Source organism: Meleagris gallopavo, chromosome 23 (genome assembly GCF_905368555.1).
Source record: "Meleagris gallopavo chromosome 23, MGAL_WU_HG_1.1, whole genome shotgun sequence".
Lineage (NCBI taxonomy): Eukaryota > Metazoa > Chordata > Aves > Galliformes > Phasianidae > Meleagris > Meleagris gallopavo.
Genome location: NC_139426.1, coordinates 2935812 through 2952031, shown reverse-complemented (window position 1 = coordinate 2952031; position 16220 = coordinate 2935812). Strand labels below are relative to the sequence as shown.

At 56.2% G+C, this 16220-nt stretch overlaps 1 protein-coding gene across 7 annotated transcripts in view; it reads left to right on the top strand.

The window, feature by feature from the left end:
• SAMD11 (sterile alpha motif domain containing 11) overlaps nt 1-16220 on the top strand; it is a 75450-nt gene that overhangs the window by 49661 nt on the left and 9569 nt on the right. For 6 of the 7 annotated variants that reach the window (XM_085242313.1, XM_085242310.1, XM_085242311.1 and 3 more), the window contains 4 exons: nt 3235-3359; nt 9314-9406; nt 11914-12078; nt 14646-14790. In XM_085242313.1, coding sequence (XP_085098439.1) covers nt 3235-3359; nt 9314-9406; nt 11914-12078; nt 14646-14790 — 528 coding nt within the window. The remainder of the gene's footprint in view (nt 1-3234; nt 3360-9313; nt 9407-11913; nt 12079-14645; nt 14791-16220) is intronic. The other variant, XM_085242312.1, reaches the window with a different exon arrangement.

The window sequence follows — 16220 nt, the reverse complement described above, 5'->3', positions numbered from 1 at the left end:
TTTAATCTGATTGTGTGTGCATGTGTGTTTGTGCATGGGTGGGGGGAGCCTGCATCGGCAGCACCAGGCAGCGAGACAAAGGAGAGCAGAGCCCTGTGCCCTGCTGGGCTGCAAGTGAGCACCTGGGGGGGATTACAGCCTTCTGTACAGATGGGGAAATCCTCCACGTGGCCCTTTGCAATCCCCTCAGTGGGGCTCCTGCCTGCAGGGCTGTGCTGGAGTGGAGCTGTAGGGGTGATGCTCTCCCACCCGTTTCATTTTTCCTTCCAGGGAGCCTCGGTGCTGGTCTTGTGCTGCCTTAATGCTTGCCAGGACGAGCAGCCAGGTTTCAGGTGCTGCTGTCCACTGGTATCTCTGGTTTTGCATTTTACTATCCTGCAGACTGGATTGCGTTCCCTGCAAGGGAAGGGTCTTCAGTCCCGTGCTGACTGCATGCACTGCAGCTCTGTTCTGTGCACATCAAGGTTGCAGTGAGTGAGTCTGCTCCCAGGGCTGTCGCCATCCCTGGGGGTGCTCAGGAGCTGTGGGGATGTGACACAGAGGCTCACTGTGACGTGGGTCGGCGTTGGATATGGGGATCTTGGTGGTCTTTTCCAGCCTGAATGGGTCTGTGATTGTGTGGTTCTGTGGTTAAGGTTGGAAGAGACCATTGAGATCACCAAGTCCAGCCATGAAGGCGAGGATACGAGCACAAATTACCAGCAATCAGGGTGAGCAGGACGGAGCAATCAGGGCCCAGCTGGCCAGAGGGAGCTGCCCTAGGACCAGCATTGGTCAGCTGGGTGATAGGACCAGGTGTGGGCCAGCCCTGCCCAGGTGCTGCTCATTGTGCATCAGTGCTGGTGGTTGGTGCAGCACTGGGCAGTGTGCAGTTGGCTTTTGGCAGAGGTGAGTGCTGGGGGGAATTTTTCCAGGAGCTGCTTTTTGTTGAGAAATACCGTTTTTGGGGGGGTTTTATGGCAAGTGGAGCTGGTGGTGTAGGACTGGTGGTAGTGGGGATGGATTGGTATAAGGGCAGAACTGAGCTGGGAGGATGCTCTGCCAGCTGCAGAGGGACAGAGGGGGCACCTGGAGAACTGAGATTCAGTTCCAAGTTAAACTTCCTCAAGGTTGGCTTCTTTTAGATTGTTACTTAATTTTTTTTAAAAGACATTGGGATGAAAGCAGTCAGTTGGGCTTTGCTCATTGGAGGTCTAAGAGGATTGCTGGTGAAAATGCTGCAAGTTTTCCATCTTGAGCAGGCAGGGGATGGCAGAGTGAGCTCCCAGCACACACGAGTGCTGCAGAGCTGCTCCTGGGGATGGTGCAATGTGCTAAAAGCTGCCTGATCCTACGTGCTCTGCTCTGTGTGCCTTTTCCCTCAATGTCACCTCCGTGTCAGCTTTGTCTTCTGCAGAGCCATTGGGCAAAGGTGCATTTTTTGGGATGGCCATCAGCCCTGCTTGGGTGTGGGTCAGGACTTCGGTGTCCCTGCCAGCGTTGGGGTGTTGATAAATGTGATGGGACACCTCCTAAAAACATAGGTGGCTTTGGGGGATAAAAACTTAAGATTTGATGCAGTTTCCTTCCCCGTAGAAGGCAGCTGCATTTCAGTGTAGGCAGAAGCCCATTCCTTCCATAGGAAGGAGTAGGTTGGTGTGTTCACCTGTGAGAGGTGCTCGTTGGGATGCAGGATGCTCTGCCATTGCAAAGATGTCACAGTCTTATTTTTCTCTCGCCCTGCACTCCTCTCCTCCACCCCTTCCCGAGCGTTGTGCTGATGGCAGCGTTTATCTGCATTTGTCCTCTGTCCCTGACATCCAGTTATTGATTGGCATGATTAAAAAGAACTGATAATCACTTCACATTAATCCCCTAAATGACTTAAGACGCCAAAACATTTGCATAATGCATCTTAAAGGTGGCAGCTAAAAGAGGATAAGACCCAAAAGTGCTTGGCAAAGGAGAAACGGGCTTCCCACTCACCTGTGGGCTCGCTTAAGTCATGAGCCTCCTGCTTGCATAAGGAGGAATCCGTGCGGGTTTAGCGGAGGAAGAAGCACCGGGTGCTCAGCAGCTTTGGGATTTGAGCATCCCTGAGGATGCTGGGGGGAGCAGCAGGTTGGAGAGCCGCTCCTGTCTGCCGCACCCTGTGAAAATCTGGAGCCAGACGCCCGCGGAAAGTACCTCTGTCTAGAAAGACTTTCTGCCCTAAACTTATCTGATTAGCCGGCAGCTAGACGACAGATTAGCCCCCGCTTGTGCACCGGGGCTGCAGATCTGGTGCTGAGAGTGGGCTGGGGGGGGGAAAGGGGGGGATCAGAAGGGGATATTTAAGGGCAGGCGGGAGCTGGGTGAGTGCAGACCATGCACCCTGCGTGCAGTACCGCTGCTCCCAGGTGAGGCCATCTCCTGCAGAGTGGGAGCAGTGGCCATGTGCTGTGTGTGGCAGCACCGGGCGGGCACGCTTGGCACGTGAGTAGGGCTGGGGGGCTGCACTCCCCCGTGGGCATCTTCCTGCAGGGAGATGGGTGAGGTGCAGCTCCCTGCTGGGAAGGTGGAGGGTGAGCATTGGAGGGGAAGGGGAGGCTCGCAGCTCTTCCGTTTATGGAGGAGTGTTTTGCAAGAGCTTGGCTGCAGTGAATGTCTTTCTGAGTTTGGGTCCTTCTCCATAGGGGGGAAGCCAAAACTGTTTGGACCCAGCCCGCTCCTCAGCATTCTGATGCAAGGAGAGGAGCAGATAGTGCTCCAAGGGCTCTGTAGATTGAGCTGTGCCATGTGCTCTGAGTGCTGCACGTGTGCAGATCCGCGGTGGGCTTCTCTCTGAACAGAAGAGCGGTTTCCAAGCAAACAGCCGTGCGTTCCAGCAGCGCCGGAATGGAAAATCTTACTTCTTGAGGATAGAAGGGGATGGCAGCTGATAGAAAACTATCAGTTCTCTCCGTTCAAGTTTCCTATGCTCGCTGGGACGGAGCTCCAGTTCAGTTTTTCCATCCACGCGGCCCACGCACCTTGTGTGTATCTGGCACAGCTGACAGCTGGCGGCCGCTCAGCCCTTTACGGGAAGCATTTTGCTCTCCCAAACCAGGGGGGGTGATCTGGGAATGGATCCCAAGGAGAACCCCCCTCCCCCATCCCCCCTCCCCCTAGGTTGGGGTGAACCTGAGCTGCTCACGCAGGCGTCCGCACGCGAAAATCAATTACGTGGCGGCAAATAGGATTTCCTTAACTTGGTGCTTTTCTGCTCTGTTGCAGCCGTGATAACGACCTCTCCACTATCATCTCCAACCTGCATCAGAGCCGCCAGCTCGTTATGCCAGAGACCCAGAGCCGCTGTGAATTCAAGAGGAACAGCGTGGATGTTGGCTTGGGAGCTGCAGGTAAGCGGCCGGAGCCGGTCCTGCTCCTTCACCCCCAAATTTGTGCGTTCCTTGCGACAGCTCTGTTCTGTTTTCCCGTGGCTCTTTGTTGTTCAGAGCGAGCTGTGCGAGGTTTCGTGGTGTTCTGGATGGCAGTGAACGTGGAAGGGAATTGTCGGGGATGTGAAGTGCTGCAGTGTTTGGAGATCTCAGCCCTGCGTTATCCTCACGTCCAGCGGTCTGTGTTAAACTGCTGCAAAGCAGCTCGTGCCAGCAAAGTGCAACGTCCCCGGGGTTAGCATCAAGTGAAGCAGAAAGGCCTTGCAGAGAGCGTGGCTTGATTTGTAATTTCATTAATCAGAGGCTTCCCTGCTTCTCCTCCTGCACGAGGCTCCCTCCTGGCTGGGGCTGCACGGGGGGTTGTGCCGTCCGCAGAGCAGCCCCAGCAGCTCCCCCTCCTTGCTGGCACGGCTGAATCTCCTTTTCCCCTTCATTACACAGCTCTGGGAGGCAAACTGGCCGGGGAGATAAGTTGTTCCTTGTGACCTGCCTCGTGTCTGGGTGTCTCGGCTGACCTCGTGTGTTAAAATGGTCTTTAACGTTGCTTGCTTCACAGGGGCACGGCCGGCCCTTATCAGTGCTGCTGAAATTCTGAGATCCTTAACATGCCAGAAATGCAAAGCGTACTTCTCGCTAAGCAGCAGCAGCAAAGATGAGAGGCAGAGGTCCTCATTTGTACCCGCTGGAATTGGTTGTGTGAGGTTCTCCCATCGCAGGAGAAGGATGAAGTGCATAACTGAGGCAACGAGGACGGCAGTGTGAACTGGAATGATGCTCACACCATTTCTGGTTTGCACGTAGGGCAGGGTGAGGAGCCTAATGTGGGTGCACTTGGCTCTTGGGCTGAGCAGAGGGCAGTGCAAACGGAGGAGGTTTGTTTATTGCAGGGTCCATGGGGCCAAGAAGAGGATCGAAGTCGGCAGGGTTGGTTGGTTGATGATGAATTCTGTGAGAGCTGCTTGATTTATGGTTGAGACCATGATTGGAGGCAGTGCTGTAGTTCTGAACAGCGTGGACTGGGAAAGCAGAATTATTGCTGGGACTTGAATGCTCTTTGCAATGTAGAAAGGGACTGAAACCGCTGGGAACGAATGGCATTTGTTAGTTCTGGGCTCTGCAGTGTAGGGCTCGAGCATCTGCAGAAGTCTGGATGAGCAAAGCTGAGAGCTGCAGGGCCTGGAAAATGCATTTATAATCAGAAATGAGCAGGGTGTTCTTGCTGCTGCAGAGTGCTCAGGGGGGACAGGTGATGGTTGTGCTCCTGCTGCACACCTTGTGCTGCTCTGAGCGTGGTTGTAGAGGTGCATGAGAACAGCCAGGGCATGGAGAGGCAAATCAGCCCAAGGTAGGGCAGGCAGAGCTCTGCTTCCTGCCTCGTCTTTCCTGGCTTCTTTGCTAGACCTCTGTTTGTGCAGATTGGGGATGTAGAGCAAGGGCACTTAGCTCTCTTCTCTGCTGCTCCCCTTTGATTAAAATGATACCCAGCTCCTCTTTGGACATCAGGCTTGTGTCTGCATTGGGCTTCCATCCATCTCCTCCTGCTCTGCCCTGAAACTGGCTCTTATTTTAAATACAAATAGGTGATTATCATTTAAAATTGAAGCTCTTTAGCAGAGATGCTGAAAGTAAGCCTAGTCCTGGGTGGAGAGACCTGGAGGTGAGCTGTGATGATTGGGTGATGCCCACAGCCCCCAGGCTCACTTGAGATGGAGGGATGCTCCCCCCTCTCTTGTCCCCATGGGTTTTCTGCTCTGTCCTTCCCTTCTGGTGCTCACTAAATGGCAGTCGTGTTGGGGATATAATATGCCAAATGGAGGAGGAAAGGAAAAGTACCTCGGAGGGGGGTCTTAATTGAGAGAAGCACCCTGGAATGGGTGCCTTCCGACTCTGGGTGTTCTGTGGTTCTCTCTCTTCTCTCCCCAAGGTGATTTGTTCCTCTGTTTTAACACTCCTGTCACACCTTTCCACTCAATGCTTTGCCAGTGGGGCGAAGGAGGAGAAGTTTTGGGAGGGAACGGAGGCAGATTAGCATTTAAAAATGGGTCTGGGGGCTTTGAGGACTTGTGGCTGGTGTAGCTGCCTGCCTCCCCTTCCTCGGGGCTGCTTTAAGGCACCAACCTGGAGCTTTCATCTGCAAGGGAGGGGAGAGGAAAGGTTGGGCCCGGCGATGTTGTGGCTAATGGTAAGAGACAGCATCCCAGCGAGTGGCTGCGTGTCATAATGAGCTGGGATGCAGCCGTGTTTTCATTTAACAAAGCAAAACAACAGCAGCCAAGCTGCCTCTGTTGAATTGTTGCCTTAAATTGAGCAGAAAATCGTCACCAAATGGACAGCTGGGAGCTGGATGCCCGGGCACCTTGGCTTGCAGGAAGCCCGCTGCTCGCCTAGGCAGTGGAGGGTCTGTGCTGTGCCACTTGTCTGGAGGGTTGTCTGCCCTTTGTGCTTTCTTCAGGTTCCTGTTTATTTCTTCTGAAGCCCAGCAGGAGGCACCCAGCATCCTTCGGAGGTGAAGGTCCTGGGAGATGAAGCCAAAATGGCAAAACCCAGCGTGGAAATGCCTGGTTTTCCCTTTTGCTGTGCCCTGCAGGTGCAGCTGCAGCATAGCTTTGGGCAGGGGCACCTTTATGCAGGGTCACAGCGATAGGCTTCACCACAGCAGCCCGAACAGCTGTATATAATCAGCAACTTTTCCTCCCTTTCCTTGCAGCTCTGGGAAGAGCGAGATGATCCTGCTTCCAAAAATAACCTCCTCTGCTTCCACCTCCTCTCCCAGGTGTCTTACAGGCAGCTGAAAACAAACTGTCAGCACGGTGGCATCTCCCTGGTGCTGTGTGTGTGTGTGCATAGGGTTGTGTCGGTTCCTACGCATCGAATCCACTCCCATGTCCTCCTGTTGGCTCTTCCCAGCCTCCCTCCATCCCCGGGCTCCTCAGCAGAGGGCACTTGGATGGCTTTTCCCCCTGGCAGCCGAGAGCCCCTTCCTTGGAGCCAATCAATGGAAACCTTCCCACCCCAGTGGGGCTTGGCAAACGTAGGATCAATAAGTTATTAGCACCATTCTGTCAGCTGTAATGTGGAGATTGATCGGGGCCGGGGCTCCTGCACGCTGCCTGGCACTTCCTCAGCCTGATAAAGATGACAGATTAAGGGAATAAGAAAAAGGAATTAAGGAGTCTGGCTGTCAGAGCTGTCACGGGCTGCAGCGGCGCGGGGCTTTGCAGGGGTTGGATGAGAGCAGTTGGACATTTAAATGGTGCTGAGGGCACAGCACTGCAAAGCCAGCAGGTCCCCAGCACGCCTGGACCTCCAGCCCTGCCTCCTTCCATGCATCTCTTCCAAAAAGCAAAAGGGGGGATTCACAAGTTAGCAATTGCTAAACAGCCTCTCTGCAGCATATAAAATGAATCCAGATCTCTCTCTTAAGTGCAGTATATCCTCTCTGTGAGTGTTTTCCATACTATGAATATTTACCACCTTTTTATGGCACGGTGCACGCCGTAAAAGGGAATTTTGCAGGGAGCTGGGAGACCTGGGGGATATCAGTGTGCCTTCCCTATTAACCAGCCCCATTCCAGACGGGTCAGAGGAGGGCTCGACCCTGCTTCCTTCCTTGGGAAGGGAAATACTGGAGCAGGTTTTGGGGCTGGGCATGGGGAGGTGGGAAGGAGAGGGATGCTGCCTGCGTGGTGGGAGGAGAGGCAGATGGCCAGTGAGAGCTGAGAAGGGGGATCCAACCTAGGGATGGATGGAGGATGTGCTGCACGGTGGGAATCCTGCTGCCTTCTGCTTGAGACGGTGACACGGGTCTGCGCTGTGTGACACAAGGCTCTGAGAGTGACAACTTCAAACAGCAGCCAACAAATGGATGTGGGGAGAGAACGGAGCGTGGGGAGAACGCGGTGCGGTAGTGCAGAGTTGAAGCCTGCTGCTGCCATGTCCTCAGGGCTGTCCAGCTGACCTGCTGCTGGAGGATGCTGCCTTTGTTTTGCTGCTAAGTGGCAGAAACCCTTTGCTCCCCTTTGCCTGGCCCTCCAGTCATTCCCATTTCCATTCTCCTTGCCCTCTGTTAAAGGACAGCCCGCTCTTCCCATGACCTCGCGCTGCGCTCTGCCTTTGTTCCATTGATCCCTGCTGGCAAGGGCTGGGACTGGCTTGCTGCTCCTCCTGCCTGGCCCCTCATCCCATGGCTGCTGCTGAGGGCAGCCCAGGGCTCTGATAGTGGTGGGGAAGGACGTCCCTTGTGTCCCTGCAGAGCTGTCATTCACGTTGTGCTGAGGGATTGGAGAGAACTGAGCCTATGGAGCTGCTGCCAAAGCATCGTGGTGTGGTTCTGGGAATTGTCATCTCCTGGGGTTGGGTTTGATGATGCTCTGTGGGGAAGCCTAGAGCTGAGTTTCCAGCCTGCCCAGCTGCCTTAGGCTCTCAAATCCTGTTGTCAGAGCACAGTGACTGGAAAAAATGCATTTTCATTTCTCAGTCTGCATGGGGGTGGGCAACGTCACCTACCCTGCCCTGATAGCAGCGCAGTCCTGCTGATGACATCCTTCCCAATTGGGCTGTTGTGGAAGGCAGGAGGCAAAAGTGGAAAGAAAAAAAGGAAAAACCCACATGGGTTTGTTGCCTGCTGGCCAGGCTGAGAGAAGTTATTTCAAGGGTAAACTGAGGCAGGAGGACTGATGGGATGTGGATGGCAGCCAAGGCTGACTCGTGGCTCCACACCTGGGATGTGAACTCTGGCCAACTCCATCCTTCCGTCTGTTCTCCCGTTACTGCTGTTTTACGGCAATTATTGGGGCTCTGCTGCCAGCTCGGTGCTGTCTGTGCTAGCAGGTGGGTGGTGCAGGGGGCAGCCCGTGCTGCTGGAAGCCAGGAGATGCCACTTGTAGCTGTGCAGAGCTGGGGATGCTCCTGGGCTGCAGCGTGGTGCTCAGTGCCAGGGGAAGTGCAGCCCCAGAGCAGCACCTGGGCCCACCCGGGGACTCTGAGCACGAAGGCCACTTGGCTGGGCTCGCAGTGTCACCTGGAATCTGCTTGCCCATAAATAGCACCGTGGGGCTGTGTAACCTTCCCTAACGAGTGCACGCTGCAAACTGCAGCAGCGTTGCTTGCAGGTGCTCTGTGCGCTGGCTCGGATGCTGCTTGTTTGTGAGCTCTCCTCCCGAAGATGCTGCATCTTTAACAAGCCCTTGATAGATGAGGATTTGATGCTCGCAGTGACAAACAGCTTCTTCCTTCCTGCCCATATGCAACATCATGCTTTCAGTTTCCCCAGCGTTATTATGGGAGGCTATCGATTCGGAATCCGTTTGGGGATGCTGTAATTGTGTATTGGGTATTTGGTTCGTGGGGCTGCGCTAATGCAAAGGGCTCGAGCGTTTCCGAAGGGAAAGATTGCAGAGGACCTTGAGGTTTTGAAGAGGAGAGAGAGGGAGGGAGGAGGGGGAAGAGAGAGAGGGAGGGAGAGAGAGAGAGACACGGTGGTGGTGGGAAGACTCGCGGAGCTGTTGTGCTTTTGGCGTGTTGTTTTTTTTCCTCCCCGGTCGCTTTGCGTCGGGGCATGAAAGGAGTGGAAGCACCGGGGGGACAAAAGGCAGCAGAACAAACGATGAAACTCAGTAAGGAAACGAGGCGGGTTGGGGATTTATGGCTGGAGAGCGTGGCATTGATCAGAGCTCCAGCAGTCATTACGCGCTTTGGGGCTGCGTGATTAGGAAAGCAGAGCGCGGCTCTCGGGATGATGATTTTTCTTACTTTAGGGTTTGGGTGGTTTTTTTTTTTTTTTTTTGGGAGGGGTGTTTTTTCTTTTTCCTTTGCCTGTAGTACATGAGAGCGTGCGTTGGAGAGCAGCAGAGCCCCCCCCCCCCAGCTGCTTCTGCACGGGGCAGCCTCTGACACCCAGCTCTCATCTCTCCTAGATGACATTTTAGGCAAGAGAAGAGTATGCTCTCCCAACAGCAGCAGTGAGTGCCCGTTAGAGAGCAAGAAAGCCCGAAGTGAGTCCCCAAAGGGTAAGTGCCACCTCCCTCCGCCCCTTTCTTCTCCTTTCTTAACTTAATTGAGATGGGGGGGGGCTTTATCTCATCGTGGGGGGGGGGGGAGGGATCGCCTCTTAATTAGAAGGATGGCTTTGTGGTCTGCAGAGCAAGCTGCAGCTTTGCGGTGGGTTCGAGGGGTGTCTGCTCTTCAGGCAGAACGCCTTGATTACGTGTTTAATATAAAAGATACGGCGGGGCTTATCGTGCTGGCATCTGCTCCCTTAGAGGGAGCGGGGAGGATGGGGCTGCCTGGCTGCTCGCCTGGCAGCGTTCCTGCAGACATGTGATCTGCAGAAGGTTTCTCTTTTAGAGGGGATTTAAAAATCTGATTTGTTCCACGGCTCCTTCCTGCAAAGGCGATTTGAAAACTTTCTTTACAGCCAGCAGAGTAATGGAGCCTGCAGCTAATGAGTTTGTCTCCGGGTTGCCTCAACGAGGGCATGCAGGCCGCTGGCTTGCAGGCTTTGTTGTGAAGTTCTGCCTAATGAGCTGTCAGCAGCGCCCACCCCATCTGCACTTTCCTGGCTGTGGGAAGGAATGAGAGCTGTCAGGGCCTGGTCCCTCCGGGGTGTGTTCTTGGATGGGGAGGGTCCTGCAGGCTGAAACCAAGAGCTGACGTGCCGGTGTGTACGGATGTATTGTAGGTGATGGTGCCTGGTTTGATGGAGTGTCCCTCTCTGCTGGTGATTCCCCGTCCCCGCATTATGGGATGCTCATGTCACTTCTTGCAGCGTGCCAGATCTTTTGTTTCACGTGACCACCTCCTGCGTGCTCCCTGTTCCAACCAGAAGCACCTTAGCTTTTCGCTCAGAGGTGCAAAGAGGGAACCCTGTATGCTGCCCTTGGCTTCTTCTTTCATCGCCCGCCTGCCCTATTGCTGTTGCATTGGGATTCTCCTCAGAAGAGCCTAGTGGATGAATGGTTTTACCATGGGAGCAGTGGTCCCGTGCTGTCCCATCCTCTGCCTCCCCATTGCCCCTGTAGGGCTGAGCGCAGCCCTGGGCTTTGCTCTCGGGATCCAAATGCTCCGGGTGACTCAGGCAGGGATTCCCCCACTCCTTCTGAGAGGGGTTCCCAGGAAGCCTGGCATAAAAGCAAACTTTCCACTCCCACTTCTTTTCTCAGAAAGTCTTCCCTGCCCTTTGCAAGACAGGGTGGAAAGTCTGAGCTGAGCTGTCTGGCAGCCCCCACGTTCCCTGGTTTGTGTTGTACTCGAGCACAGGGGGCTCCCCAGCAATTCTTGGCACCTGGCAGGTGTTCTGGGCCTCAGAATGGGGGGAAGGGAAGGGATGGAGTACTTCATGCTTTCTGAGTCTTGATTTGCCCACTCCCTGCCACGTAAAGGGGCTGAAGGGGGGGTTAGAACTGTCTTGGCATCCTGTGCCACGGACCCCATGGGCTGCCAGTGAGGGATTTGGGATCCCAACTGTTGGAAGAGGGAAGGTGACCCCATGTCATAGTAAAGAGCCAGAGCCAGCGGGCCAGTCCTTCCCTGGCCCAAGGAAAAGCACTTGTAGGGCTGGGAGCGCTCCCAACTGGGCAGCAGCCCACCCTCCATCATCCCTCCCTCCCCCTGGGATGCTCAGGAGGAGCCCTGGCGGTGCAGCAGTGGCTGTCAAGCAGAGCAGAACGTTCTGGCGTCTCATATGGAAATGTGAGCGTGTAGGGCTGGCAGGGCATGGGGGGAGGGGGGTGACAATTCCCCAAGCTGTGAAGGGAAGGCATCAGGCAGCGTGCCTGCCTGGCACTTTGGGCACCGTGTGGGGCTGGGGGCACGCTGTAGGGGGTCCCGTGGTTCCCCTGCCCACCTTGCTGCTGGGAGTTCCCCCATCACGGGAAGGGTTTGCCCCTGGGGGAGATCCGAGATAAAACCACCACGGAGGGGAGAAGGGTAATCACTGTGCACTGCTTACAGTAAACACAAGAGCTTCTGTGGTTTCATCTCCTCATTGCCAGCCTGGGTGTGATTATGTTGGCCTCAGGGTGGTGGGGCTGCGTGCACAGACCTGCAGCAGTGTGCTCCTGCCTCCCTGCCTGCCGTGGGGATCAGAGCTGGCAAAGGGGAAAAAGGTGCAAAAGCAGCAGTGTGCGAGCATGGGCTGCCCGGGGAGGGGGGAGGGGTTCCCATCATCGGGGTGCTCAGTGCTGAGATGTGCCACTGGGGGGGGGGGGTGAGGTGGGCACAGTGGGGTGGGGATCTGAACGATGCTGTGGTTCTGTGGTCGCCTAGGCTGGTGTCCTTCCAGTTGTGTGATTGCGTCCTGGTGTTTGGGTGACAGGCTGCACGTGCTAAAGACCACCATCTGTGTGTGCTACAGCAGGTGTAGGTGTTCTGTGCGTGAGCACGGCCGTGGCTGGAGGCCAAGCCACGGGTATGCACACGCTGGCACCTCTGGGCCTCGGCAGCTTGGCCCATTGGGTTCTGCACATGCTAGAGCTAAGAGGAGATTGTCCCAACACCAAACCTTTCTGTCCTTCAGAAAACTCCCACACGCCTCTGCTGGAGGACTCAGTGACTCAGATGACCCCAGAGGAGCACTACAGGCGCATGATGTCGGCGCTGAACGAGCACGGCACGTTTGAGGAGCAGCAGCAACAGCGGCTCTACCAGCTGGCCAACAGCATGGCAGTGCCCAGCCATGGAGGTAGGGCTTGGGTTTGCAGTGGGGAGCTCAGCTTTTGTCACTTGGGATGTTCCCAGTCTGTTGTGGTGCTGTGGGATGCCCTTCGTTGATGGGCTTTGGGATGTGGTGTCGTTAAGCATCGACAGTGTGAAGGTTCAGAAAGTTTGTGCACGCAGACGCAGCCAAAATTGGTTTCGGCGACCTTTTGCCTTAATGAGAGTTAGGTGTCCTGTGGCTTTACAAACAACTAAAATGTGTAGATGCAGCTGAGATGCAGCAAAGACAGCTCAGCAGGGAAATGCTGCAGTCAGTGCAGGGACCGGTTCATGCATGGCGTTACCTCTTGGACTTAATGGTGTTTGCATTGCCAGAGCTCACTCTGGTCCCCAGCTCACCCAGTGGGGGCTTCCAGGTTGCACATAAGTTGCAGCTTCCAGCACCAAGGAGCCGGCTGCAGCCCTTCCAGGATGGTCTGCTCCACTGAGGTGGAGTTGGGTGCTTAGAGACAGCAGGGGACACCTGGTCCTGCTTTATTCCATCCCTGCTTTGTGCCCTGAGCTGGGGCAGTGTCGTGTGGGAGAAGAGTCCTGCAGTGCCTGTTGGGTGCTGCATGACAGGAAGGGTCACTGCTGGGTTTGCTATCAGATGGGGACAAAGCTTCCTGAATGCAGCGTGGCTGCACGATGCTGTGCTGTGCCTAAAGGGGGCACCAGGCAGATGGAGGTTCCACCCTGGGGAGGGCTCAGCAACCCTGGGAGCTCAGCATCCCTGGGAGCATGGCATCCCTGGGAGGAGCTCAGCATCCCCACGCAAGCTGCAGGCTCCTGTGCTGCAGGGAGGAAGGATGGGACCCAGCTGCCTGCATCTGGCACTGCAGGAGGGGCAGGAGGTGACAGCATCGCTCCAGCCTGGGAGCAGAGAGCAGGAGCACTGCTGACAAGTGGTGCTGTGCAGAACCCACAGCCCCTTTGCTGCTTCCCAGCCAGGGCTGTGGGGAAGGAGCAGGAGCAGCACCCGCAAGGCATTCCATCCATCCATCCAGCGGGAGCTGGAGGAGAATCTCCAGTCTGGGAGCGCAAATCCCCAGGGCTCCTTGTTAGGTTAATGAAGAGGCTGTCTTCTTTTCCACTCTGTTTGATTTGATTGGCTTCTCTGGGGGCAAGAAGGCGATTCCTGTTGCTGGAGTGTCAGAATTCGCTCATCAGTGTTCCCACACACGGCAGAGCTGTGGAGCTCCGTGGGGCAGAACCCCCCCAGTGCCACCTCCTTCTCCCCCCACTAAAGGAACTCATTACCTTAAAAGCCCAATGTATGTATGTGTGTGTGTTTGTGTGTGTGTGTGTATATATATATATATGGTTGTGATTCAGTTTTCTCCTTGGCGGAAGGGTCACCCTGAGCGCTGGGGAGCAGAGACAGAACTCGGTGCGTTTTGGATGGGCTCCACACCGCAGCTATCAATTATTACTGCCCCTACAAAGCGCAGTTTATCCGCCGGCTCGCACGGAGGCACCGATACCATTAATAATTTAAAAAAAAACGTTAATAATTTAGATTTTATTTTATTTATTTATTTTTTTTAAATTGCTTCTCCTCCCTCCCTCCTCAACCTCTTTTCCCTCCCGGAACCTCAACCGGCGGCGTCCCGCTGTCCATCAATCTGATTTCCCAACTGTCAGAGTGCAGGATTGTAAATAGCAGAGCTTGTGTGTGTGTGTGTGTGTGTGTGATTGGGGGGGGGGGGTGAAGGGATGGGGGGGGGGGCGGCGGGGGTTGTTGTGGTCGCTGGGGATCGATGCGGCTGCTGCAGCTGGCTGCACGCCAGGCGGCTGAATTACCGCCGCGAGGGGTGACCTGGGTCCTGCAGGTAATTAATTAATGAGCGTGGAGGAGCGCTGTGCCCAGCTCCCAGCGCTCCGGGCTTTAATGCGGTCCGGTGGGGTTTGAGCTGCGAGAAAGAAAGGGGAGGGGGAGTTGGGGGGGGGGGGGGGGAAAGGCTGTTGTTGGGGGGGGGGGTGGGGGTCTTTTGGTGCGGATGGGTTCAGTGAGGGACCTGCAGCCTTCTCCTGTCCCGCAGCAGCACCAGGCATGCAGCGGCCTGCCGGACCAGCGTCCTGCTGCCGGGCTGGGTGCGGGCCATGGGGGGGGGCCTCCCTTCCTCCTCCCCTCCCTCTGCCATGGAAGGCAATTAAGCCCCCCCTCCTCTCCTCTCCTCTCCTCCATCCCCCCCCACCCCTCCCCGCTTTTCTCTCGGAGTTGCACAATTTCCTCTGCTGCCAAACTCCCGCGGAGGTGGAGGCGGCTCCGCTCCGCCGAGTGAGCGCCGCGTGACAGCAGAGAAGGGGGGGGGGGGGGGGAGAAAAAAAATGGGAGGGGGGTGGCTGTCGCCCGAGGGCCGCAGGGATGAAGTGGGGGGGAAAAAGGGAGAAGAGGGGAGCTGGAGGAGTGCTGTCGCCCGCGGGGAGCCGGCAGCAGCGCAGGGGGAAGTGGGGCAGGGAGAAGGGGGGGGTCTGAGAGGAGGAGGGGGGGGTGTTACAAGGGCCCCCAGGGTTAGCGGGGCCTGGGCTCATCGCTTCCCTTCTCCCCAGATCTCCTCCGGGCTCGGCAGGAGGTGGCGGCGGCTGCGCGGAACCCGGGAGCGATGGAAGCTCACATCCCCACTGCTGGCAATTCGTCCTCGCAGCGCAGGAAGCAGGGCCTCCCCCAGCACAGGGACAGCCACTTCCCCGACAGGTAACCCACCGCTGCGGGGCTGGGGAGGGGGGCTGCAGCTCGTGCAGGTGTAATGCGGGGTGTTCAGGAGGCAGTGCGCCCACCCTGTGGCTGTGGGGAGCCCAGACCCCCTGCCCGGCTCTGCCCAGAGTGAGTGGAGACGTTGAAGTTTGTGTTTTGTGGCTTCTGCAGATGAGAGAGAGAAGGAATGTGCTGGGATGGAAGAAAAAGAGAAGAAATTTCCTTTTATTATTACTATTATTATTTTTTTTTGAGGGGGGGGGAGGAAGAAGGAGGCGAGGCTTCTCTCTCCCACTGTCAGCAGTGCTGGGAAGCCGGCCCTCCCCTCCCCAGCCGTGCCGTCTGCAATCAGCAACTCCAGAGGGAAATGAACTGAGTGCTGCGTGCTTCCCCACCAGATCTGGGAGGTGGGGATGCTCACAGGAGCTGCAGCCTCTGCCTTCCAACTGGGGCAGAGGAATCCCACAGGGCTGGGCGCAGAGCTTCCCCTGCCAGGTGCCTTTGGGTAACCCCCCTCCCCAGCCCCCATCTTGGATACCCGCAATGCCAGGTGCACGAAGCACCGCCAGGTGTGGCACATCCATAAGGCTGCTGGGTGTTTGTGCCAGGAGTGTGTGCAGCCCTCAAGAAGTCACCCTGTGCCTCAGTTTCCCTCGTTGTGATAGTTTTCCTTGCTTTGAAAGCATACGGTCCAGGGAGGTCCCTGAGAACTGCATTCAGAGCAGAGCAGCACAGAGCAGGATGTTGGCACCCACGTGCCAGCTTGCACACAAGCAAAACGAGTTGTGTCAGTGGGAATGAGGCAGGGAAGCAAAGGAAGTACAGTCCAATCCTGCAGCTCCAGGCCTGAGACACCACCAGCAGAGCCCTGTCTGTGCATCCTGCTCCTGGTGCAGTCTCCTTGGTTGCCTGAGCACCCTGGGAGCCATTGGGATGCTGCAAAGTGCTGAGCAGGAAAGCACTGCGTGGGTTCACTCCTGCCATGGGGTAACTCTCGCTGTGGGTTAACTCTGCAGCTGTCAGCAGTGGGCTGCGCACTTGGCTGCCATGCTTCTATCGCAGGGTAAATCAAAGCAGCCTCTGCTGCAAAGGGATAAGAAATGGCAAAGGTTCAGGTGGGCACTGAGCATTGAGGAGGTGGTGATGGAGGCAGAGGGCTCACGTCCGTATGCGGCCTGCAGGTGGATGCGTGGCACCTCCGTTCCCAGCAGCAGAAGCAGCGTGGTGGGCACAGGGCTGGGGTTCCAGGTGGGCTCCTCAGGGATGGAGCTCCTACAGCAGGCAGGTTGTAGGGGAGGGCGGTTGGGGTTGGAGATATAAAAAGACTTGGAAGAAGGAAGGATAGAGCTGGGAGGTGTCGTCATGATGGCTGCAGCCTGCTGCCAGCACAGCCAGCCAGCCCCGAGCTGCGTGCCGCCTGCCTCTTACCT